Source organism: Barbatula barbatula (assembly GCF_947034865.1).
Source record: "Barbatula barbatula genome assembly, chromosome: 1".
NCBI classification, from domain to species: Eukaryota; Metazoa; Chordata; class Actinopteri; order Cypriniformes; family Nemacheilidae; genus Barbatula; species Barbatula barbatula.
In genome coordinates this window covers 17967086-17993131 of record NC_136766.1, presented here as the reverse complement: position 1 = coordinate 17993131, position 26046 = coordinate 17967086, and the positions used below count along the sequence as shown (strand labels likewise).

General features: G+C 38.7%; 1 protein-coding gene across 1 annotated transcript in view; it reads right to left on the bottom strand.

Moving 5' to 3' along the window:
• Positions 1–26046, bottom strand: part of nfatc3a (nuclear factor of activated T cells 3a) — a 61070-nt gene that overhangs the window by 9587 nt on the left and 25437 nt on the right. The window contains exons 4-9 of the mRNA XM_079453510.1: positions 19192–19391; positions 18335–18507; positions 18079–18219; positions 8645–8700; positions 8115–8241; positions 4863–5879 (exon numbers count right to left, since the gene is read on the bottom strand). Coding sequence (XP_079309636.1) covers positions 4863–5879; positions 8115–8241; positions 8645–8700; positions 18079–18219; positions 18335–18507; positions 19192–19391 — 1714 coding nt within the window. The remainder of the gene's footprint in view (positions 1–4862; positions 5880–8114; positions 8242–8644; positions 8701–18078; positions 18220–18334; positions 18508–19191; positions 19392–26046) is intronic.

Below are 26046 nucleotides of genomic sequence, written 5' to 3'. Positions count from 1 at the left end.
GGCTTTGCCTATTATTAACCCAGATCAGTGCACTCACGCCGGGGTGGCAGCTGCACACAGACATGGAGAACAAAGGAGCACAAGCACACGCCTGCGTACACCATAGGCCTGATCTCAAACACAGACCGCCGAGACAACATTCATTATATTAACTTAAACCGACACGATGACAGAGAGAAAAAAAAACAAGGAAGAGGGGATGAAACCGAGTAGAAAAAGAGAGGAGACAAGTCAAGATGAGAAGAGTGAAAAGAGGAGACAAGATGAGTAAAAAGGAAGAGAAGAGGAAAGAAAGAAAGAAGACTCCTGTAAGTGGTGACACACTGCTCGATCTGCTCAGCACAACCAAACCGGTCCAAACTCATCAGGGAAAATATGGCATCCAATCTCCTTATGCTCATCTCTCTCACACACACATACCCACACAATATCGCTCGCCAAATATGTGGTCTAACAACCCATATCAAGCTTTAAATAATTTAATCTTTTTCTTAACTCTTTAATGCCGTTCTTTTCTTCTATATTCTAGTCCTTCTTTGACCTTTCTGTAAGCGTGTGTATGTTTGCTTGTGTTGGATCCCTGCATTTGTTGTCCATCTGTCAGTCTGTCTGTAGCCCCTCCCCAACACCTCCTGCAAAGAGTCTTTGACATCACCTGAGCCATCTGTTCGCACACACACAAATACACCCCACCGTACGACTGAATCTTATTCGTCGAAAAACAACCCCTGAAAAAGTTCCATCAGGTTTCATAGCTCTCCTTATATTTTGTATCGTATTATTATTATTAACAAATAAAACATAAATGTGTCATATGGTGCGACAGCAAAGATTTTGAAAACAAACTATTAATAATATATATTCTTTTATATGACTGATATTTATTCTTATAATATAAAATAGCATAACATTGTGCTGTCCTTCTTAAACCTTGTTTCTCCATTTCGTGCTCTTTTGCCATAAATCATTATTATTAATCGGTTTGTCACTGGGTTTTGCAAATATCTAACCAATATAAAGTATTAAAAAATGCTTGTCAATTTTGGCAACACTGTATTTAATAATTTAAATTATAGTGTTTATTCCATTTCCTGAAAAACATAAGGACAGAGACGATAAGAGAGAGTTATCTTCATTGTATGTTGCTCTAAATGTTTCCGGTATGTCACACTTAGGACACATGTAAGGTTTATTTGTCAACTACCCAAATACATTTATATCACCTCGTCATAAGCACAGCTCCATGAGGAGATCAAATAAAAACAAAAGGACCGCAATGTCAAGTGGGATCTCCACCTACACTACCACATGCTGCTAGTCAGCACTATAAAATCCAGTTTAACCAGAATTAAAACTGCGATTGATGTGAAAGACCATGTAAACATCTGTGTCATATTGCATTACATCGCGATCTATACTGACACAAGATCACACAACTCCCAGAATGCAGTGCAACGAATAGACAAAAAAACACTGAATTCTGATGAAAAGTGATTCATCAAATGGAGCTCAAGTATCTGGGGCTATAAAAGTGCCGGAAAAGTGTGATTAAGAACTGCAGAGTCTGACTGATACGTCAACTTATATTTAAATGTAGTGAAACTTTCTGCCAGCTGCAGAGTGCTTACAGTTAACTGTGAAGAGTGATTCATGATGCTCTCGTGAAGCGACAGAGCAAGAAAGAAGAATTCACATGATGTATAGAGGTGTGTATATCTAAATATAACCAGTATAAAGGACAACAATGACATTTTGGATGTTGATAACATCAATAGGTCTACTGGTTTAATCCCTGTAGCTACTGGTCAACAGCAGCGACTGCTGTACTGTATGTGAAAGGCGGTTGACTGGAGACACTGGTGCTCTATTCTATTTGCAGTTCATTTCTGACCTCCTTAAAAACTCACAAAGCTGAAGAGCTTTAGACAGAGTGACACAGACCCTATTTATAGTGCGTGCTTTGGGGAGGACACAATCCCCGGTGGAATCAGTTCAAAACTTCATTTTAAGCAGGCTCAAATCCATCCAATCTCACACGTTGAATACATGAGAATGCCTGCAAGAGTCTAATCCTGCAGTATATATGTGCAACATGCATATGCATCGCTGCACTTGTAGGCGTTTCGTTAACTTGGGGCACCATTATTCTTATGTACTTGACACCAAACCACTTTTCTCACATTCACGACAGTCCCTTATTTCAATCTGACCAGTAACAATGGATCACAGGAGAATTTTTTATGGTTTTCAGAAAAACTGAAAATGCTGTAAAAGACTAAGTGCAGATCTAGAATATGCATCCTAAAGACAAAATAAAAATATTTCACACCTTTTGAATAGTTTAACAGATTACAGTTGGATTATCAATTTCAAAGAAAAAAACATAAAAAAATATATTGATCATGTTTTGTCACACATCACTTTTTATATTTGAAGCATATTCTTTTTTTTTTTTAAACAAACTTAAAAACGTATAGAGGTGAAACTTGTTCGTTGTAACAGAGATTATGCCACAATTCGGGGAAATTTGCGTAAAAATATTATAATGTATGTCAATATTGAAATATCTGTGTGACCAGGTTCAATAAAAGGAAGGAAGGAGGCGGAAACCGGCGAACGTAACACAACATTTAATCAAATAACCAAACAATAAAACAAACTTAAAATGCCATACAACCATACAAACATAATAAAGCACAACATTAAGGCCTCCCACCAGGCCTGGTCCTCTCTCACACTTCACTGTTGTCGCTTGTCTCTTATGCTTCCGGAGCTCCTCCGTGAGAGATGCGAGACCGGTGCACGCAGAGCTGACGCTCATTATCACTCACGTGACCGGCCTCACGCCTTTCCCTCACGGCTCTCGTGCCGCCCTGCTTGCAACAGTATGCTTATTAAAATCTATCATTAAAAACCAATAATTATATAGTGATAAAATTATGAACGAATAATACAACTTTCCGATGAAAGATCGAATTTAATCTTCAAACAACAAGCGTAAAAATAAAAACAACTTCTAGACCACAACAATAACTAAAGTTACAGTAACACCTTGCAATAGACTTCTTTAAATATTAAATGTGGGTGAATTAATTAAACATTAGTGAATTAGTCCATGAATTAGTATGTACCTAAGAGTGTGGTTTTGTGTGTTTTACACATGGCTACATACAGTGGGGGCAGTTTAGATTTTCAGACAAATACTGGATGCTTCTGGACTCACACATCACTAAACACACACTTGTCTAATTTGAGAGACTCAAGCTGTTCATTAACTACATCACTGCACATTTGAATGCGTAAACCGAAGTAAGACAGAAAGCAGAAGTGACTCCAAAGTTATTAAACTCTGATCCAGGATCTATATCTCATAAACGTGACAACATCGCTGGATCCTGTGCTGCTAAACTACAGCAGTGGCCTGAACTTACCTCTCATAAGTCAGGAACTAACAATAATCTACTATGATGCAGTGCCAGGCATCGGCTTCAATACAATACAGACTACACAGATATTTAACATAGTAAATTGCTGAGATTTCTTTTTAATAGGAAACCATTGTTTTCTGTTGTCTGTAGTTTTCACATAAACATACCGTCAGCAAGAAATATCCACATTAACACATAACATGACACTATAGCAGTCTCTCTCTCAACACGCTCTAAACTACCATTTATCTTTTAATGCAGTCTATTAAATAAACACACAAACCAATGCACGATTCAATGCTAAATACTTCCAAGCTGTACAGCTTATGATGTTGAATGATTGTTGTACATGAATGTTTAATTCTGTGAGTGCCATTTACTTATCTCTTAAATAAATAAAACTATTTTGAATTTGTATCGCAATCTCTTGTAAAAATGTCTCAGCATAATGATCACACAGCGAGTCATGTTAAATTTGGGGTTATTTCACTTGACTAGAAATGAATAATAGAAATGGATGGTCAAACATAGCACATTGCATTGTGGGATGCTCTGTTGTGTACTCTATATTATGGAATACTGCCCAACTTAGTACTGCAAGTCTGAGTATGCAGAAAACGTTGAAGGAAAAGTCTGTTTGAAAAGTTCAGTTAAACAAATTTAAGTTTACAATCATGCAAAATGTGAAAAGCGCAATAGAAATACATTTCACGAGTTCGCCCTCGCCGATAAACAGCTCCTTGTTGGGATAGACGGTAAAGCATGGGAATGCAGGTTATGCGTATTTGGCGTGTTGTACAGGGAGTGGGCTCCGAGCTCGCCGGATCTATCAGAACCCGGAGCACTCTACCCTGCTCAGAGCAAGTGCTCCGGGCTCGGAACCGGCTCGAGCCCAGAACACACCCCCCCCGGGGGTCCTGCGGGACTTTAGAGAAAATGAGAGGAGCTGGGGTGGAGGAGGGATGCTTATCTGGCAAGATGCAACAGGTAAGATTGTTTGTCCATTTATGATAGAGCTTGCAGGAGCTGATAGGGTAGATACAGTGATTGCTGATGGTGAACCAGCCTAGATAATCAAGTAAAGATAGCGTGCTCGGCTGATAGGTGATTGCTGCTGATGGAACATCGGGCTGATTTATATGGTTCGGTTCCTCCCGAACTTTGTTAATAAAACATCATGACTACACTTTTTAATAAAGCCTCGCTCTCTTTCCCTCCCCCACCGTACAGCGATATTAGATTTCACAGTTTGCTAATAAGGATTACCAGCGTAAATAATCCATAGTCATGACACTATTATCAAACAGAGTTAAGTCCTCAGGCATTTTCTACATGCAAATGCAACCATGAAGACACACAACTTCTGTTTACTCAGAAAGCATTTTCTTGTTTATTCATTACACAGTTCTGTTATATTGTAGAAAAAGCACTTACCATCATCAAGTGTAATGTCCTGCAGGCCGATGGTACGAAAGGTAGGCTCTCTATCCTCCGGCTCCTGTTTGATGTTCAGCCTCTCTCCCTGTTGGGCAAGCGGGTTCACCACAGACCCTACTGGGGACAACCCAGCCATTACAGGACTGCTAGCTTGAGGAGAAGGTTGTCCAGAGAGTGGTAAAGGTCCTAAGGGGCTGTTAGATGTGGGAGAAGTTGAGGTGGGTGAATGATAGGGGAGAGAATGGAGCTGGGGTGAAGAGGGCCCGGAGTGTGGAGATGGCACCATATGGACAGGAGCACTGGAGGGTGTCGGACAGGAAGCTGACCGCTGCCCTGCTGGATGGTACACCAGAGGATGCTGGAGCTGTGGCGCTGGCTGGCCCAGTGTGTGAGTGGGTGAGGGGACCTGCCCTGGAGTGGGGCAATGGTAACCTAGAGAGTGCAGGTGTGAGGCAGAGTGTGCCATGACCTGGCTGCTACTGGCACAGGAGGCATGGCTGGGACTGGAGCTGGGCCCTGCCGCTACTCCAGTGGTGGGTGTTGAAGAAGCAGGGCCGTACACCATCCCCAAACCCAGGGTGTGACACCCAGCTGGGTCAGCCTGGAAGGGCATTCGCTCGTAGGCCTGTGGGGAGCCTGCAGTCATAGGAATGCCGTGCTGGCCGTTGAAGGGCATGTTGTGCTGTAGGGGTGGGTATGAAGGTCTGCCGGTGGCAGCAGTGCCTGTGTGGAAGGGCATCTGGCATTCAGGAGGCGCATTCAGCCCTTGAGCCTGAAGGTGGGGCAGGTGGGGAAGAGTGGGTGAGCCCATGGGGGCGCAGGGGGCCTGGAGTGGGTGCAGGCCTGGAGCCAGGCCACGTGGGGAGTTGGACAGAAGGCCGTCTGGTGGGTGGGAGTGCTCTGGGGAGGACAGCGGCTGAGCGCAGACCAAACTGGCACCATGGACCAGAGGCATGGACATGGGTGGCATGGCAGGGGAGTCGAGATCTTCTCTATGTTCTTGCTTGACCAGGACTGGAAAGTGAAGAGAGTGAGGAAACAAACATGATGTGAATTAATTACTTATCATTTCACTTTGGCATATCGATATTTTTATCTATTCCAGTTTGACTTTTTTATTCAAAGCATTAATATCCAATAAAACTGACAGCAATGTAACACAAGGAACAAGAACGTTCAAGAATTTTGCCAAGTGCAAGTGTTCTCCTCCTTTCTTCCACAAAGACATCCAAACTCGACATGCACAAACAATGAGAAACAGCCACATAGTGTTCAGTAACCTACTTCCCGATCTGCCGTTTCTCTGGCCCGCATGTGTGGGGGATATTTTTACATGTTGTGGACGCTGCGAAAGCATATGTTGCCTGCTTGAGTGCCATGTAAACCAGTGAATTTGTTCGGGAACTGAATAAGTCTGCCCTCCAGCACTGCTCCAAATGGGAACCAAAATTTAGTTCAAGGCCCTGTTTGCTGCTACAAGGCCATTACTGCAGTTAAGGCATGGCTTTATCATATAGAGAGCAAGTGACGGCCATGTGTGGGAGAGAGAGCGAGTGCGTTTCAGTCTGGTGTCACTAACTGTGTATTCTCAATGTACTCGGAAACAAAATAACGAGTTTAGTTTCGACTGATAACTGCAATTTAGAGCATACATTTCCAGATGTGTTTTGAAAAAAGGCAGGTGGATTTGTCTGTATCTAAAAGACTTTTAATAAAGTTTATAATTCACATAAAACACCATTCACAGTGTGTGTAGTTTGAATGAAGACCATATCATCTGTCTGTCGCGTCTGGTTTATTATTTATAACTCATGAAGAGTCTGGCTCTGTTCTAAACAGCACCTCAGCCCTTCCCCCTGTCATGCCACTTTCTCAGCAGGCCGATGCCATGACAACCACAGTCGCTATGGCCCGTTCACAATATTGGCTGCATGTGCTGTCATCTGATTGGCTGAGGCTTGACGGGTTAGTGTGGAAAACAGGAAACCCTAATTTGAGTGGGTGCTTTGTGGAGCGAAGAGGGTGGGCGGGAGGTTGGCCTCAAACAGTCTCGCTCTCCCTCTCTCTCGGTCTTTATCTCTTCAACAATAAACTCAGGTTAGCATGCAACGTGGTGAAAGAGACACAGAAAAAAAAAGATGCTCACGTGTGATTTAATTACGCCGACACAGTTTTTCGGTTTGACAAGCTTTGAGAAAATAATAACAAACCAGATCATGGCTATGAGAACCACACACGACTGCACTTTATTGGAACTCTCAAAGCCATGAATAGACCAGCATCCAGGGTGCAGCATTGTTTTTTTTCATTGTATGGCAAATGTTGATTTTAGAAGCAAAATGTGCGCATGCAATGCATGTCAACCCAACATGTCACACAAATCATTATTAAAATATAACAATGTGAATCATCAACCTCAAAGTCATGATTAAAAAAACGTATGAGGAACATTTTCTTAAAATGCGCAACAATTCTATATAACATGACTAGTCAATTGTTCCAAATCTGTATAAATGTATTTGTTCTGATGAACATAGAGAAAGGAATTTGAAAGAATGTCAGTAACTAAACAGATCTAATCCCCCATTTACTGCCATACTATTTATTTTCCCTACTATGGCAGTAAATGGGGGATGAGATCTGTTTGAGTACTGACATTTTTCAAAACATCTCCCTTTGTGTTCCGCAGAACATCCAAATGTATACAGGTTTGGATGACAGGATTTTCATTTTTGGGTGAACTATCCCTTTACGAGTCCAAAGTATTCTATACACTTGCCTTCAGCCACATGTAAATCATGCTGAATCTTGTTTTATGGTGTTTTACATGAGCGGTTACCAGGTGCTTAACTGTTACTGGAACAACCTCATCCCTAACCACACTGCTGCACTGTGCACACGGGCATCATCAAACGGGAGAACCCACAAGTGTGCCATTGTGTCACTGTTAAGTGAAGTTAGTAAGAAAAATGTTTTGCATGAAATCATACAATTGCCCTGAGGCCAGACTTAATGTGAGCTCTATGCAACGTGGGTAGTTATGATGCCAGTCAGCAAAAAACATGATTTTGAAGTAAGACAATTTTTATATTGTTATTTTTGTATTTTGTTATACCAAGTATATTTAATTTTCCGGTAACATCATAGCATTTGAATGTGGATTTCAATAACATTTAAAAAGGATTCAAAAAGCTATATAAGTACAATGATGTAATAAAGATACATGTACAAGATACAAGTATAATGTACCTGGCAGATAGGTAAAACGTTGTGATTGGCTCCTTTTCCGTTTGCCGTTGCACACGTTAAACTGCACCTGCACGGCTGAGGTGACCGTCTTGCTGTGATATTGAGGCACCTCCACCACTATGTTTGACTGCAGATGAAGACATGAAACATGATTTTGTATGTTTTACTGCATCTCTGGAGGATCAAATGTACATTGTTTTTCTAGTATGAATTTAAAGCATCATAATTTGAGGACACCATCATTTTGCAAGTAAAATATATAATTTTTTGTCTGAAGCTCAGCTCAAAATTGCACCACAGAAATAATACAAAGCACAGTGAATAAACTCATAAATGACTACAATGTGTTTCACATGTATCTTGTGTTGAACATTTAAAAGAGCAAGATTCTTAATGGAGGTTGTCTTATGATAGTCAAGAGACTGGAAATAATTTTGCTCGGGAGGATCTCCAAACATATTTATTTTGTGTACTGTCTGTGTTTTAGCTGGCAAGTAAGATATGTGTTAAAAAATAAAGTATTTCCTTACTCCTTGACTCTTCTCTCGGATGACCTTTGCCTCAACCTCCCACTGCGGTCGTCCATCTGAAGAAAGAAAAGCATTAGCTACATTAGCACGACTTCTTATGGCACTAGTAAACACACACACTGACCTGAACTATGTATCACTATTTAGGGGAGCAAATTAGCTAAACTCACTCTCTCATCACCATCCCATCACTGTGGCCATTTCTCAATTGCAAGAACGCAAAGAACAGACTTGTGTTCTTGTGGAGAATCCTGCCTCGCAAGAACGAACTTGGATAGACACACTGCAGTGACTTCTGGGACTTCAAGCGGATTCCTTAGGCGCGCAAGGCTGCATACGTTGCATCCTTGATATCAACAACAAATATGGGTACTTTCATGCGTTCTCTTTTCTTGTGTTCTTGAGTATTGGAACCAGACTTTGATGGTTATTGATGACGCAGAGCGAGAACACAAGACCGCTGAAAAACGCAAACTGAGAAACGGCCCATGTCTTTGAGCATGTGAACTAGGGATTTGGATTACAAATAGCCAATTAGTATTAAACTCATAAGATTGACTCCCTTTTTCTACAGATGAATCCACAGAGAACCTTGACAAAGTGTGCCTCACGCTGAGAAAATGACACTGAGAAATTGCATTAGCTTGCAAACTACACGCTTTTCCCACACAGGGAAAGAGGCACAATTGCTTGAATAGATCAAAATGTCAGCCTAATTCGAGAAGCCTGGAAACACTGCACAGAGTCAGCCTACCAAAACAAAAGTTATTTTAAATACTACAATGAAAGAAGAGTGCTAGTTGAAATAGTAGAACGCTACAAAGAGAAGCAATTTCTTTACAACGGGCAACTAAAGAGTAACAGAAAATCAGATCAGTCTCACACTGACCAAAAATGAGAATACGCTTGGGCCTCTAACAGGTAATGAGATCGTAAGAGACCAGTTTACAAACAGAGATGAGAGATGTGTGTAATACATGTTATTAATTGTTATCAACTGTATAATGTGGAAAACATTCTGTCACAGCTGTATGGACTATTAAAAAGAGAGAGAAAGCAGAGGAAACTTGTTAACAATGATCAAGCGTGGTAAAAACGTATTAACCTAACCATTAACCTAACCTATTATTAATTGCATGTTATAGTTGAGTCAAAAAGTAGAAAAATCCCAACAACGTATAAGTATGTTGCATGTGTAATAATAACATTTGTTGTTATTATTTGCATGTATAATATTTCCGAGCATGCTTGTTTACTCCAGATGGGTGTGCCCTATATATTTATTAAGACTCACCTTTCAAAGGAGGAAAACGAAGTGTGTAATGTCTGAGGACAGTTATCAAACCCAAGAAGATACTGCCGTGAGCAGTTTTCATAATCACCTAGCATATTACTCTCCAGAGACTGTTCTGCTTATGCGAGAATGACCTTGGATGCCTGTGACTTCAGCAGTTGTAGTATTGCAGCACATGTTGACATTCAAAACACACTGGAGAGACACTGGAGAGGGCCCCACATGCGCATCATGAGGGCAGGTTCAAACAGGAACCAGACGCTAGCGCCTGGTGACAAGCATGCGAGTAAACCTCCCACCACCCTACTGAGAAATGCAGCTGTTCTGTTATTACTATTATGGTAAGCAAAGTCAAGAAAAATAAACTTTCGGCAAAATCGTACAAAGCATTAATGTGCAATTATGTGGAAATGAAATGTCCGCCTGCCAAGCGTAAACTAGCATCACCTGAAACAGATGTTTAATGTCGCTTTCTTTCTTATAATTGCATGAATCATTAATGATAAAAACATGTTTTTTCTAACTTTCTTGGGTTTGATTTTTTTAGGTGTATCATAAATCAATCATTAGGAACTTGTTTTTGACAATGCATTTGTTAAATGAACACTGTGCACTTCTGTTTGCTTTTTCACACAAAATCATACAAATAATCTATGAAATAAATTACACTTTACAATAAGGCTGTGTTTGTAAAAAATTTGTTAAGGCATTAGGTAACATGAACTAATATTAAACGATACATCTAGACTCTAGAGCATTTATTAATCTTAACATTCACTACTATACTTTTAAATCAAACATTGTTAATGTTAATATTAGTTAATAGGCCATAAACAACATGACCAATTGTATTGACATTAACTAACATTAACAAGTATGAATACATTATAATAAAACTATATTGCTAATTGCTAGTTTATGTTAGTTAAAGGGACAGTTCACACAAAAATGAAAATTCTGTCATCATTTACTCATATTGTTGCAAATCTGTATCCATTTCTATGTGATACTATGGGAGTCAATGGGGGATGTAGAGGTTGACAGAGTTTTTCTCTGGCCGATTTTTAGAAATCAGGCCAGTCGATGGCCGATGCTATAAGTCAAATGGTCATAATCTAAGTAAAAAAAAAAACTTTTAAAAGTTGGAGCGCAACAGTACCGTTAGTTTACAAGGCCATGCTACTAGGAGGATCAAAGCTGGAGTAAGCAAGGGAGAGAATGAACAACAAGATTTTTTTACATAGACAGTTATTGGTTAGTCAAATAAATGCGGAACAGGTGTGTTTTGAGCTGTTTTTGGAAAGTTGTGAAGGATGCTGCAGTTAGGGTGGAGGCTGGCAGTTCATTCCACCACAGAGGAACCGAATGAGTAAAGGTTTTTGCAAGTGACAACCTAGAAATATTAGTTTTAGTTATATTTAGCTTCGAGTCTTTTTCTATTTTATAGGACAGTAGAAAGCCTGACAGGAAAGTAGACGCTCTTGTTGTCAAATGTGTTTAAACAGCCACAAAGGACCGCCTACGGACATAATGCGTAAATGAGAGGAAACAACAAGTCAGGACCTAAACTTTGGCTGAAGACCTAAAAGTTTGGTTTAATGATGAAAACTGTACAAAGCAAGCAGAATATTTTCTCTAGATTTCAGATTTCGAACACACACTTCCAGCGTTCAGCGTGTCTCGTGGCTGTCAGAGAATTAAAAAACCCGCTTCTCTCTGCATGTTTATCTGCCCCGGTCGTTTGTAAATTGTGTGCACTTATTTCGTCCATTTGATAGAAAAATCTACCAGCAAGCATCTTAATACCAACCCTAAACAGAGTCCGACCCACAGACACATTTAAGCAGGAAAGTTAACCAGCATGTTTTAGCCAAAAGTTGTGCAGTTTAATGTGCAGTATATTTTCAGATATTTTTTAATTGATATTCATAAAGATGTTTTGTAGCTATGCCATTTGTATATGAAACCTTTTCAGCTACTGAATAAAAAAATAAAAAGGCAATTGCGACTATTTGTCTCTCAGTTCTGACTTTGTTTCGCTGCTATTCACACTTCATAACAGCCAATTTTTATCTCACATTTCTGAGAAAAACTTCCTTATTGCAAACTTATGTCACGTAATTCTGAAAAAAGAAATACTGACTTGATTTAATTTAAAAAAAGAAGGAAAACTATATTCAGGCGTACACAGTATCTCAATTATTGTCACTACAACCCACCAACATAAAAGGATAATAAGCTAATAAATTATAATTATAAACACACAATTTGATTATAATCACACAATTGTATGTGTGTTAATTGTAACAGTAATAATCTGCTGAGCAGCACTGTTTGCTCAAATTAAATAAATACAAGTAATTACTACTCCATCTTATTTCCTCATGAATTATTTGTCAAATATTGAATTGTCAATGTTTTGTGTCTTTATTCGACTACCACAGTGTATGATAATAAATTTGTATTAAAATCCAGTAATATTCAAACGAAACACTGATATGATTGTGAAATAGCACAACAATCCGTCAATCACTTCATTTACTGTCATCATTTACTCAAGTTGTTCCAAACCTGTATGAGTTTATTTCTTGTGCACAAGAAGATATTTTAAAGAATGTGGGTAACCAAAACATTTCTTGTGCTTTTTTTCTTTTTAACATTTCTTTGAAAGTCAAAGGGGACCAGAAACAGTTTGCTTTCCCATATTGTTCAAAATATCTTGTTTTGTGTAAATCAGAAGAAAGACACTAAATAATGACAGTAAATGATGGGAGAATTTTCATTTGGGGTGAATCATCTCTTTATTGTAATGAATAATCTTGAAATTATAATCTTCCTCATTTTAATGTTTGTGTTTATAAGAGCTATTTGCCAGTCTTGCTACTGTTGATTTATGAAAGCTTTTAAGGTAGATTACTTAAGGTGTAAATTATGACCCACTGTTTGCAAGTTTAAGTGGTATTTATGTGATTTAAATTGAAATGTGTTTCTGTTTAACAAATTGTAGTAAGCACTGTTTTAGTTATTTGTTTTAGTTAGAGAATAAATTGCTGTATGGGATCCCTGGCCACATAAACGTTGAGAACCCCTGATCTATACAATACGGACAACTGTAATAATTTAGCTGCCGGGGTCGTCACCAGGTTTTGGTACCCATGCATACATGTAGCCTGAACTATGTGGTGGAAGGCTCGCAAACAACAGATTTCCAAAAAGTTACTTGCACTCTCAAGTAGCATCCTTATTAATCAATGAAATATACAAGGCTAGATTAAGAACGAAGGATAACAATAAATTAAGTTTTACTGTTTTCTTGTGAAGTTATCAGGTAGTTAAAAATTTAGTAGGCAGGAGGGGACATCACAATGTTATGCTGCAAGAGACAGCGTTGTGTGTTCCACAACAACACATAGCTGCTCACAGATGCACTTGCCTGTTAATCGGCCAAATTTGCGGCACAATCGGCAGATGCCAATAAATTAAAAGATAAAAGAAATTGGCCCGATCAATCAGTCGAGGTATGACATCTGTTTGGTTACTTGCATTCTTCCAAATATTTTCCTTTGTGTTGAGCAAATGGTGACAGAATTTTCTTTTTTTAGGTAAACTATCCCTTTAATGGATTTACTAATGTTAACAAACCTTAATGTAAAGTGTTACCAAATTAACCAATATTTCTTTCAAATCCTGAATAAAAGGGCAGAGCAACCTTACAATTTAGATGTGTGGCTTTACTTATTTGACTACTTGACAACATTGTATTTATTTACTGTATCCAACATTGTTAAATACCAGATTCAACTGCTCAAGAATAAGTCAATATGTCAGTCAATTCCATTAGATACAACCTGTCAAAATAAGACCTATAATTATCAGTCGTCTTCTCCTATGTCCTCTTTCATGGCCCCTAGGAACAAATGCCTCTAAAACACACAGCCTAGTACCAGCCTACAGAAAGATCCATCTTCTCCATTTATCTACTGTACCCATAGCAGATTGGAATAAAATGGGCATAATTTTATGTATTCCAGACTTAATCAACACTCAGCCCAAGAACGCATGCCAGCTTTGACTTATTTTCCAATCTCTATAAACTCTGACTGGGCCCAGCATGGGTTAGTTCAATGTTTGCTTTTTTATTTGATTCTGTCAGCATCGACGCAAATTGATGTCAGTATAGGTCCAAGACAACTTTCATATCAGCCAGCACAAAAATTACTGAAAGCGCCTTTAACTGCCATATTCCACTGATATAAAACACAACTGGATGAGCGATGGAAAATCTACAATCAGTAATGCAGAACACATCTCACAAATCACACAGAGGCTGTCTGATGATCACCTACTCGAAAAGATATGAATTTTTCCCCGAGTTGCTCAAGGCAAGATGTGAGGGCCAATTTTCCAGCCTGCTTGTTCTAACATTTCAGAACTTTCCATTTTTATACATCGCAACAAAAGTGTGGGCAAACACCGTACAGGTCCCCTTTAGCACTTTCCTGTGGGCACGCTGTGCCAATTAGAGGAGAGGTGAGTTATAAAGAGTGTCTTTCTGACTGAGTGGGTTTGTGTTCATGTGTAAACTGCTATTGAATGAGTCACACAAATAGGCTCAAGGCAGGCCAGGACTCATATTCCCAGAATGCCTTTCATTCATTGCCTTCATCTGAGGCTGGTCCTAACTTGTGCTCCATTACTGAAGAACGAGTGTCTCCATGAGCAATGGAAAAAATGAGCAGGAAAGAAATGCAGAGACAGAAGACAAAGTGTAAGAGACAGAGTTGCTTATCAAAGTATTTCAGTACACAAATCATACTGGAACGAGTCAGGGACAAAATGATATTTCTCCACCAGATCTGTTGAATATTATAGAAATAGGAAAGTGAAGTGAATACCAAGTCTTGTGGAGATGTTTGTAAGGGTTTTGTTCAGTGATTTCAGATCACAGTGAGACTCAAAGGATCAACACAAATCTATAAAGACGGACAACTGCTGGGAGCTTGTGATAGTCTAACCCCAAAAAGTCACAGTCTAATAAAGCCTCTTGACTACTGTGACTGTGAAAGCATACTACTTTACTACAACCAAGTTAATGTTATATATCATGTGATAAATTCTCAAACAACAGCTCGCACTGGGACAGTACACTCAAAAATGTGTGCGCTGTAGTATACCCTTGTATGGTGTTCATGTTTTTGTTATTCAGCCAAATTCGTGGGTCTAGTGAACCCACAGCTTTAGATTTTCCAATCAATAGTCACAAAAAATTAACTTTAATTTATCCCAATTACAAGCTAAATATACTGCATGGCCTTAACTCTGTAAAATCACATTCATGAAAAAGCTGCTATTTGTTTTTTGAATTTTTCTTATATATGTAATGGGCAAAACAAACATATTTATCTTGAATAAATATTAACATCAATTTTTTTGTAAACGACACCCAGCGATAATGTACAGTAATAAGCATCCTTTAATGGGAATAAAGTTAGACACAATCAAATTAGCTGTCAAAATCGAGATTACATTGAATTGACTTAAATTATATTGCACTGACTAAACATTTTTTTGATTTAATAAAAAAAATTCACCACCAGAACAAACGTACACTTCAGGTGTACTGTTTAATATTAAAACTGTGGGTTGAAATAGTTTATGAAGTAGAACAAAATTGTGATGTGTATTATGAAGAATTACGGATCCTCATGAATGTTTATAAGCACGTTACTATACTCAGTTCTCATTCAGTCTTTTCAAGTCTTTTCTTGAGCTAGTGTGTGAGACTGTGAGCGATCAGCAGCCTCCCTGCAGATGCTGAGGACTACAGGTGATCTCCAGAAGATCAGTGACATGCTACTACACGGCCAACCATAAATCTACCTTGTGTGGAAAAACAAAGTTCATAAATATAAGGAAATTATGGTGTGTTTTTGTTTGTGCATCTTTTTGCCAATGTGCACGATTGCATAGGCCTAGCATGTTGTGCATGTAGGTGCGTGCAGACTGCATTTATGTGTGCATGTATATCTGTGTCTGCATGTGTATGGAGTGCGTGAAAAGTTTGTATTTGAGCGCAGTGGTATTTGTGTGTATGTAGGTGTGTTTAGTTGCATACATTCACACGCATGCACGCACACGTACACACACTCACGCACACACAATGCCTTCAGAGGAGAAGGGAAATCGTGGGAGGTCAAGACGATGATAAAGCAAAGATAAACCTTTTGAAGAAAAACAATCAAATCCTACTGTGAACCGGGAAGAGAGAAATCGGCACGGTTTCACATTTAAACCATAGCTCTAGCTTTCCAGGCAAACAGAGCTGGCTTTCTTCTCTTTAACACCAAGAATATTTTAGATTTTGTTAAAATATTCATAATTTCAACTATGTAAACTCTGTACGGTAACACCTCAGTATAAAGTCCACATTCCGATACTTCTCGCAATAATAAAAATGACAAATTAGAAACGTGGCCTAAGCAACCTCTTTTCTTTAACTCATATCTCTAAGCAACAGTTATGATTAGAGGATATAGTATGAGATGGGTCAAATGACCTAAAAATCCCTTTTTAAAAGAATATTATTGCACCACATGGACCTTGCCAAAGGTCTATTATTTTTTTCTAACATTCTCTATGATAGGCCTGGAGGACCTATCGTTTGATACACTCATGTGACCACTATAATATTGAGACAATTTTGCTATTGCGATAACACGATATCAATAATATCGTTACCAGAGCCGATTCTTCCTATACGCAGACTACGCAGCTTGCCTAGGGCCTCCAAACCCCCAGGGGGCCCCTTGAGTACCGAATCCAAAACCCTTTTGTAAACAATTAAGACGCTATTTTTATGACTCGCGGATCCAACTTTAGGTATCATTTAGAAATTTCCTTTTAGTACTTAATTTATTAAGTGACTGTGACATTCTCGGACATCTGTGAGCGGCAGGTAATGCCATTCTTATTTTGTTTTTGCCAAATTATGCAAGAACGTTTTTACAAATACACGGAAGTAAAAGACCGGCAGCCACCTCACAGTACACTGCCGGCCATAAACCATAAACACAAACTAAACATGTCCGGGCCCGGTCCTCTCTCACTGACGGTCCGGTTGCTTGTCCTCTTATGCTCCACAATCTCCTCCGTGATACGAGACCGAAGCCTCGCATCCCGGCTCTCGTCCCGCCTACCTCGCTACAATATAATTTTTAGTTTGTGCAATCAAATTTAGAGAATTATTGATGTGTTTTCGTACACTTTGCTTTATTAAGTAAACTATATTTATCGTGCTTTATTTTTGTTAATCACTCATTTAGTTGGGAAAACACACCACATTTGCATTATAGTTTTTCTTACAGCTAGATGGTTCCAAGCCACGTATTCATTAAGGAAAATAATCATTTACATGTTAAACAAAATGTGAACTTTATTTTAGAATGAATTGTTCTCACTGTCTCTTTAATGTTTTTTTTTTTTATTTGTTTAAGTGTGTAAATTGATTTATTCTTTTTTACTTCTTACAGTGTACAGTTATGTTTATATCTAGTTTAAACTATTATGTCAAGGGCCCTTCAAAAAGGTTTTCTTAGGGTCCCCAGATGTCTAGGATCGGCACTGATTGTTTCATCCTTAGAGGTTAGTGCAGGCATAACTGCAAATTCACTTTTTTAACACTGTAATGCATCAAAAAATTGTATAATGCTCCATATAATTACTGTAGCTGTATATTGTGAATAACTGTAAAAACATGGCATTATATAACACTAAAATATTTAGTATTTTGGAAGTGTCACCCTCCATAATGCTATGGTGTTAAGAGTTGCACTCTCTGCTATACAGTTTCAAGGGCACTGCTAGCAGGGGCGGACTTGTCATCTGGCGATCTGGGCGTTTTTATGATAATGACTTGCCAATGGTGTATAATGCCATTTAGCACATGGCTTCTTACCAAATAAAAAAAGTGACATATTGATTAGAAATAAAAAATTATAATATGAGAAGAAAGAGCTCACGGTGATACCAAGAGATATTATAATACAGTTTTGTATGACATCACTTGTCGGTTATTTAAACAGTTTGACCACAAAATGCTGTAAAATAAGCTGCTATTATAGTTACAGTAATAAACTCTTACCAGGACCTTTCTCCAGAAAGATGACCTTTGAGTCAGGGAAAAAGTTGGAGCCAGTGATGGCCATTTCCTCTCCTCCACTCACAGAACAGCTGCTAATACTGGCCTTCTCAACCTGAGGTAACTCCTGCGCTGAGCGCTGAGCTATATATTGACACATACAAAAAATCGAATTTACACATGGGACAATAATGTGCGTTTCTTTTGTGCACTTAAGGGTGTGTGTGCACATTAGTGTATCGGTCTGTGCGAAACCTACAGCACTCCACTGGAATAGATGCAGCCTGCAAGGAGACCACTTTTCCGTTGGGATGTGGGATGTGAACCCTAAACACCACACGAACCCGAGTGTTTTTCCGTCCAATATCTGTCTCTCCTTTCCTCAGCTCGATGTCAGAGTTCCTCAACTTCAGGATTCCAGCACAATCAATACTGAAAAACACAGCAAGAAGAAACCTCAGAGAAGACGAGTATCATAAACATATCCATCATCCAACATTCGTTACTTTTGGGATTCATTTTTTGGGACTGATAGCAATCAGATAGCAATAGGAGCATATGTGCACCATTTAACAAAAAGAGTCCAGATCTTATTTGACTAAAATGAAAACTTTCTGTTTATTGAAATCAAATCAAATATTGGCTTAAAAGCTTAAACTAAACTTTAAATGAACTGAAACCTCAAGAATGAACTGAAACAAGTTTAAAGCACTACATTTATAATAAACAAACAAGAACAAAACTAAAAGAAAAAAAAGCATGTAACAAAATTGCTAAAAAAAAGTAATATAAATTAACATAAAAATCTTAAAATATATAATTTGAAATATTAATTCAATGAATGAAAACTAACAACAAAACTATAATAACTCAGAGCTGAATAATACATTTAAATCTGTTGTTATATCAACAGATATGGTTTAGTGGCAAAATATAGTAAATATTATTTTACCAAACAGAGGTTTATCTGTAGGTTTTGCAAATATTTAACCAATAAAACGTATTGAGGAGAGCTTATCAAATTATACATTAACAAATGATCTGCTGCTTTAATTCTAACAATGTCAGCAAGTATTTAAGTGGTCTGAGAGAATCCGATTGATGTCAAAGATCTACCTGGCAGACATGTTGTTTTCAGGAAGTAGAGGAATCTCCAGAACCTTTGTGCTGGCAATGATAATTTCCTGGCTTGCTGTAGCGACGGTTTTTCCTGTGATGCGGTGAACCTGGTAGAAAACGTGCGGCCTCAGATAGCGGTCATCCGCCGTCCCGATGAACATCTGCAGATTTACAGGCTTCTCATTGTAGCCAATAAGCTGTTGGGAGAGACAATTCACAATCAGCATTTATATTTTTATTTCTGCAAGATGAGCAGCATCTTAAAAATTCCAAACCACAATTAAAAATGGTTGACATTCTGGTTGTACATAAGACTGTAAGAATACTCCAACGAACCCAAATAAACAGATAATATATAACTGCAATGAAAGTACAGCAGAGAGAGAGGGGTCACTATGCAATCATGTATATGTTTGAAAGCACTGAAAATCTACTAAATCACAATTCTCCATTCACATTACATAAATTTTCCTCTATGGGTTCACAAAAATCCTGCATGTGTGAAACTGCTTCCCATTCTTTCTCTGTGGACGTTAATATCAGACATTAGCCCACATTTTCCAATGCAAATACAAAACACTGGAGCTGGTCATTACAATCCAGACAAAAACATAAAGACAAGTTTTCAAGTCATGAGTAAGGAAAAATATAAAAGCAGAATTGAAAAGCTTGCGGGAAAAAGAGTGAGAAAAGAAAAACAAATCCTGAAAGACGTTCTATTTCTGCTGCTAAAAAAGTATAAACAGACTTTTAACATGTGAAAACGGAAATGGGAAGTGAAACCCATTAAAAAGTGAATGATTAAATGTAACACATCATTCTCTGAGGTCTCTTTCCAGAACAAAAAACGTTCACAGAAGCTTTTCCTTCCTCTTGATGCACACCAGGGTATCCAATCATACGTCAACTGGTGACTGATCCACAGCGAGCCGCTGCGACAGCATCCTGCCCTGCCCAGAACTATGTATTTTCTGTACACCCAACCTGCCAATAAACTTCCTGGACAGGTGAGAAGTTCCCAACTGGAGAGAAGCTTTTCCGCTGACATGCGTGTGTGGTTGGGTGTAGGTCGAGCACACAAGCTGCTCCTAACAATCTCTCCACTGTTGTTATGAAATGTTATGGTTGGCAAACTATACATACCAGTGGAATGAAAGAGAGAAACGTAATGGAAGCAAAAGAAGAAGGGAGGAAGAGAGAGAGAGAGAGACCATTCACAGGTAAGATGACCAAGCCAACCACAGCAAAACAATAATGAGGAAAGCATGCATTTAGATCACATAAACTGACAAATCTAGACAACCGAGCCAGATATGTGCGCAAAGGGGTAAAGACGTAGATGGTGGGGAAAATCAAAAGGCAGAATAGAATGGAAGAATTGGACACTGGTGGGATTTGGTTTGTGTGGTTGCCCAGGCAGCATAGTGTTATTACACTTAAAGACATAACTACCTGAATAATTTAAAAAAGCAAAGCCATGCTATGACTATGTTTCTAAAGGAAATTAAATGGCAGCAGTTCCAAAGAAAAGGGTATGAGCTAGATTGGACATTCACTTTCCAAAAAATAAAATGAAGCTATATGGGTAGTTCTTCACAAGAGCACCGTTTAATCTCTCTCTATAAAGCACTCTTGCTTCTTTGACCATTACAGAAGATAAACAGAACATCAGAGATAAACAGGTCTCTCTAGACAGGGACGTCCAAGCACAAGGATGGAGGATGAATATAGTGTACACATTGTTGAACTCTCGCTCTTGGTTAGGGCAGTCAGGCACTGGGGAATTCAGGAGCAAAGGCCATGTTTATGCTCAAAGACCTGAAGATGGTAGAGGGCTCGAATGAGATGAGCCATGACCTCACCAACATCATGTACATGTGGGATTTATTTCAGCAGTGGGACTCCTGCAACCCACGGTAACAGCAGCAAACTATACTGGACAATTCATTTTCGTCGTGTGTGTATTTGTGTGTGCAAGGAAAAACTAAATGAGATCTTGATGTGTATGTAAAAGTGCCCCAGAACTGTTTGCTGTCCTATATAACATTTTATTGAAATTTTTAAAAGAAAATACATGGCATTATGAAACACATATTATTGCAAATGTTTCATAACCTGTACATAAATGCCACAAACTGTACAATATATTTGTGGAATTAAGTCATTATTAAGCAGGTATGTGTGTCAAATAATGCCTCTTCAAAAGCCACTGTTGTTGGGCTATGACCGAGGTCAATCAAATGGCACTCACATCCCACATTATTTCCATTATGTGACCTATTTAAATGTTAAATAAAGCATTTGATGACACCAGATGTTAGTATGTGGAGTAGATAGATCTGTAAAGATTGAGAATTCCATAGCATAACGGATCCAGTTATATCACCAACAAAATGGATATAAAGATAAACTATGTAAATTAACCAGCCCAGAAGTACATCGTTATTTCACGTTGGCTTAAATGTCACAAAGAGGTCCTTTAAAAAGAATAATTCACACATACATTAATTTATGACTTACAAATTCAATAAAACTGTCCATTCTTTAGGTTAAAGCAGACAGAAAAAGTGCAAAACCAAAAAGTCCCTCGACTTGACAACATGATCTTTTTGTTTTGAGTCAATTTCGTATGGTAAAATGTTTTCCACAGGTCATTAAGATTCATACCGACTACCAAATTAGTTTAGAATAATTTTTCAAGTGTAAGAAAACAAGTCATTCGTTTTTTATATGACAACACTGTTTGTAATGCAAGAACTTTTTTTACATTCTTGGTGTTGCTAGACCCTACTGAAGAAGGCAGCCCCCCTAATCTGTGTTTAATACAGCTGCTAAAATCTTTCTATCAGTGAGGTCAACTGAGGTCATTTCACTCTTTATTACCAGTCTACAAAAAAACCCTACTCAAAGGTGGGAATGTTCAGCATGAAGCTCCGGCCTGAACACATCTGTCACAGCTTGACCCGTATCAGCACCTGTTCAGATAGATGACCGAGACTGAAATGCTGGAATCACTCCTTTTCACAAACCTCCTCTCTCCTACTTGTTTTCTTCTTACTAATCCCAAAGAAAAGCTTAAAGGCTTCATGTCGAGAGGAAAGAAGAAAGGAATGAAACGTCAACAACACAACAAACATGCTTAAAAACAAGAACCAGGAGAGGTGATGTGGCATCAGCAGCCACAGGAAACATCCTCTCGTTCATCCTCTCATTAGCTCACGTCATGTCGGCAGGCCTAATGAAATCCTCAGTGTGTTTGTGTGAAATTTCACAAGAGGACGGTCTCTGCACTCTTGTAACCTCCTTTCCTGACACAGGTTATATTAAACTGCTGACATTAAGAACAGTCACATGTCCCATAGCTGGAATAAACCTAACAGGAGCGAAAATAGCCTCCATGGGTTGCCTTTCAAATCCAGAGCTAAATAACCACGTCTCGCCTCCACTGTTGTGTTGCTGGGTTGAAAGATTCTGTGAGATTTTAAATACATTATGAAGACAAGGCCTATGTACAAACGAACAGCATGTGTAGGGTGTGGAGTATTAAACATTCTCTTGTTGGTGTACTTTAGGATACATGTTACCAACTCACCTTTTGCACCTTGACTTTCTCCCCAATTAAAAAAAAGTCTCCTTCCTTTATATTGTCTCTTTCTTTCACCACCCCTCCCTCTTTCTTCATCTCTCTATCTCTTGCTTTCCTATCCGCTGCTGCCAGGTTGTTTCCCTATGTTGCTCTTTGGTTGCTATGGTGAGGCCAGCCGGTGCGAGTGCATGCATGCACGAGTATGATCATGTGTGTGTGTGTGTGTTTGTGGGTAAACCCGAGCCTGAGGGGGAGGGGAGGAAACTCAAGGTCACAAATAAACATAGTCGCACACACAGTGGCCCCTGGCCCCAAAACGTGGACTCGTGCTGACATGCTCTCTGTACTTACTGGACACACTGAGAGGTCTGTTCGCATGTTTACACAACGTATGCCTGCGTCTGTTTGTGTGTGACAGAGAAAGAGAGAGAAAGAAAGAAAGAAAGAAAGAAGAATAAATACGGCACTCAGACCCATGAGGCTGGACAGCCAGTTGTTTAAATAAGGTCAATACACATATATCCCCTCTCTCTCTCCAAATAATGTATAGTGTATGTAAAAGGCTACACCAAAACTCACGGTCTCACACAAAAACAAAGACATACACACATATATATGCAAAGATCACATCCACATCATACACAGCCTCAGGCTACTGTCCATCAAAAGCCACAAACAAACAAGTATAAAGCTACCAAGACTGCTATCCAAGAAAAGATAAAAAGACAACAGTAAAACTCAGCATGACGTCATCAAATCTAAACACCTCTGATCAGCACAGAATATCAGTCACCGGGACCATGAAGGTGGTGTTTTTCCATAATGATGTTATGTGGAACTAATCCAAGTTTTATAAAACAATAAAGCTACTGCCAAAGATAAAAAGTTGATGTTTGCTGTTCTATTTAAATTTTAAGTTTCTTTTTTTGTAACGCAACACTGATGACGTAGGTACGCATAACCAGAAGGTTGGAAGCAAAGTGGAAGCCAAACAACCTTGATTGTTTACATCCAACAAGACCAAAAGCAGAGACTCCAAACCACCAATTTCTGTTCTGGTAGTCGGTCTTCATACTGTAAGCAGTAGACCATAAGAAACGTTACACATACTGTGTATTTTCACTCTTTAGTACTTATTTGCTGTGGATCGTTTCAGCGGCAACAATATAAACAAACGTAACTTCCCGTAAACCTACGCAAAGAATCAATAAGTGTTGAGAAGTTTTAAATTAAAATGTATAACTATAATATACAATTTTATATTAATATGAATGAATATTTACATACAATTAAAATAAAATAAATTGTTATACCACTAAACACAGACCGGAAGTTAACTTGGGGCCAGCATCTGCGTCTGATGAAACTGTCTTAATATGATTACTGGTACGTACATATGTAAAGGTTAATGGTCCAGTCAGTGAAATCTAGCGGAAAGATTGTAAATTGCAATCAACCGCTCACTCCACCCTCCCTTTCGAAACACTTCGACGTCTGACAGAACATGGCGAATTACGTGCAAGGGGACCCGCGGTGTATGTAGATAGAAATAGCTCATTCTAAAGTAATAAAAACATAACGTTTCATTGTAAGTACAAGTACTCTTTATACACCTCTGAAGGCGATTATCCCAAGAATTACACACTGGACATTTAATAATCAGCTGCTTATTTGTGTTCCACTGTATTATAATAGGATTTGGAAAAACGAATTATATTGCATATTATATTATTCATACTGTAAATTCATATAAAAAGTAACCTCCCCTCAAAGAGACAATCTAGACTAATGTTAAACATAAAATGTTTCTTGAACAATGAATAACTGAAATTTTAGTGAATAACTGATGTAAGTTAAAACAGGGCCTTCCATTTTCTCTGGTGACTGACCACCAGCTACATATGTTGTTGACAGCTTAAGCTGTATCTAAGCCTAAATAAGATACTGCTTTTACAAAACAGACTAATTTATTTTTCATAAAGATAATTTACACCTTATGTGGATCCAATGAGCCTTTTCATCCACATAAAAGCTTTGACTGAAAGGATAAAAATATGTAAACCGATCATACATGCAAACACTTCTGTCTTTTGTGTGTGTGTCTTTGTGTTTAACTAGTTCAATTGTGCTCTGTCCCTAAACACATACACACTGTTCACACATTCAGGAAAGTTTATGCCAGATGGGCTAACAACTTGTGCATGTCTCCTAGCAACAAGCATACTGATTTTAGTCAGTCCCCTCTAGTAATGAACCCACAGAGAGAGAGAAACCTGAGCAAGGATTGTAGGGCATTACATAGCATTCCTCGCAGACCTCAGTTCTGTGAATTAACCCAGTCCAAACACTAGCAGTAAACACTGTCACTTTGTTTCGCTGGTGTTTGTCTGGCTACTGTACTCTGCAAACCTCAGTCTTCTGTTATGGCAGCTTGACTTACTATACGCATACACACATTTCTCTTGTTTTCACCACACAGTCTCTCCTTCTCACATCTTATACATATTAACTTGTTGCATGGTAGAGGGCTTGAGGGTGTGCGTGTCTGTTACTTGTTGTAAGATTAGGCTATTTATGCACCTTTAATGCAAATTGCGTGACCTTCTCTCAACCCAACCTTACGACCTTGCCGTGTTTGATCCACCATCCGCTTAACAGACCCATTTTTTATTATACACACACAAACTTTACATTGTAAATGAGAGTGTGGGTAAACACACACACCATCACTGGCCTATGCCAATGATGAAGGCAGGTACAGGTTCACATGTTTGATCACAGCTACAATACAGAGGGGCTGGGGATAAACATCGTCCACATGCACGCACAAACGCACTTGCTCACATTTACTCATACAAACACAGACTTTTTTCACACGTAAGGCGCTTTTACAACAGTCTGTCTGCGGGTCTATGGAAAGTCAAGCCACCCACGGACTACCCACAGACTATCTAATACATACTGCACAGAAAAATGGCAACAAGCTTTTTAAAGTCTATCACCAATAATGTCCAGATCTAGTGACCAACATCAAAAACAACAACAAAAACACTTATAGTCTTTAAACCAAGGTTGGTACAGACATTGTACATTTTTCATGTTGTCATTTTTCATCAATATAATATTAGTGGTTCAGATCAAGTACCACATCTAATAAAATTAGACATCACATGCATATCACAATAACATTTAAAGTACAGCTGTAAATCTTCACAATGCCCCACAATTTGTGACTTGGAAGCACCTGCCATTGAGATGTTGCTATT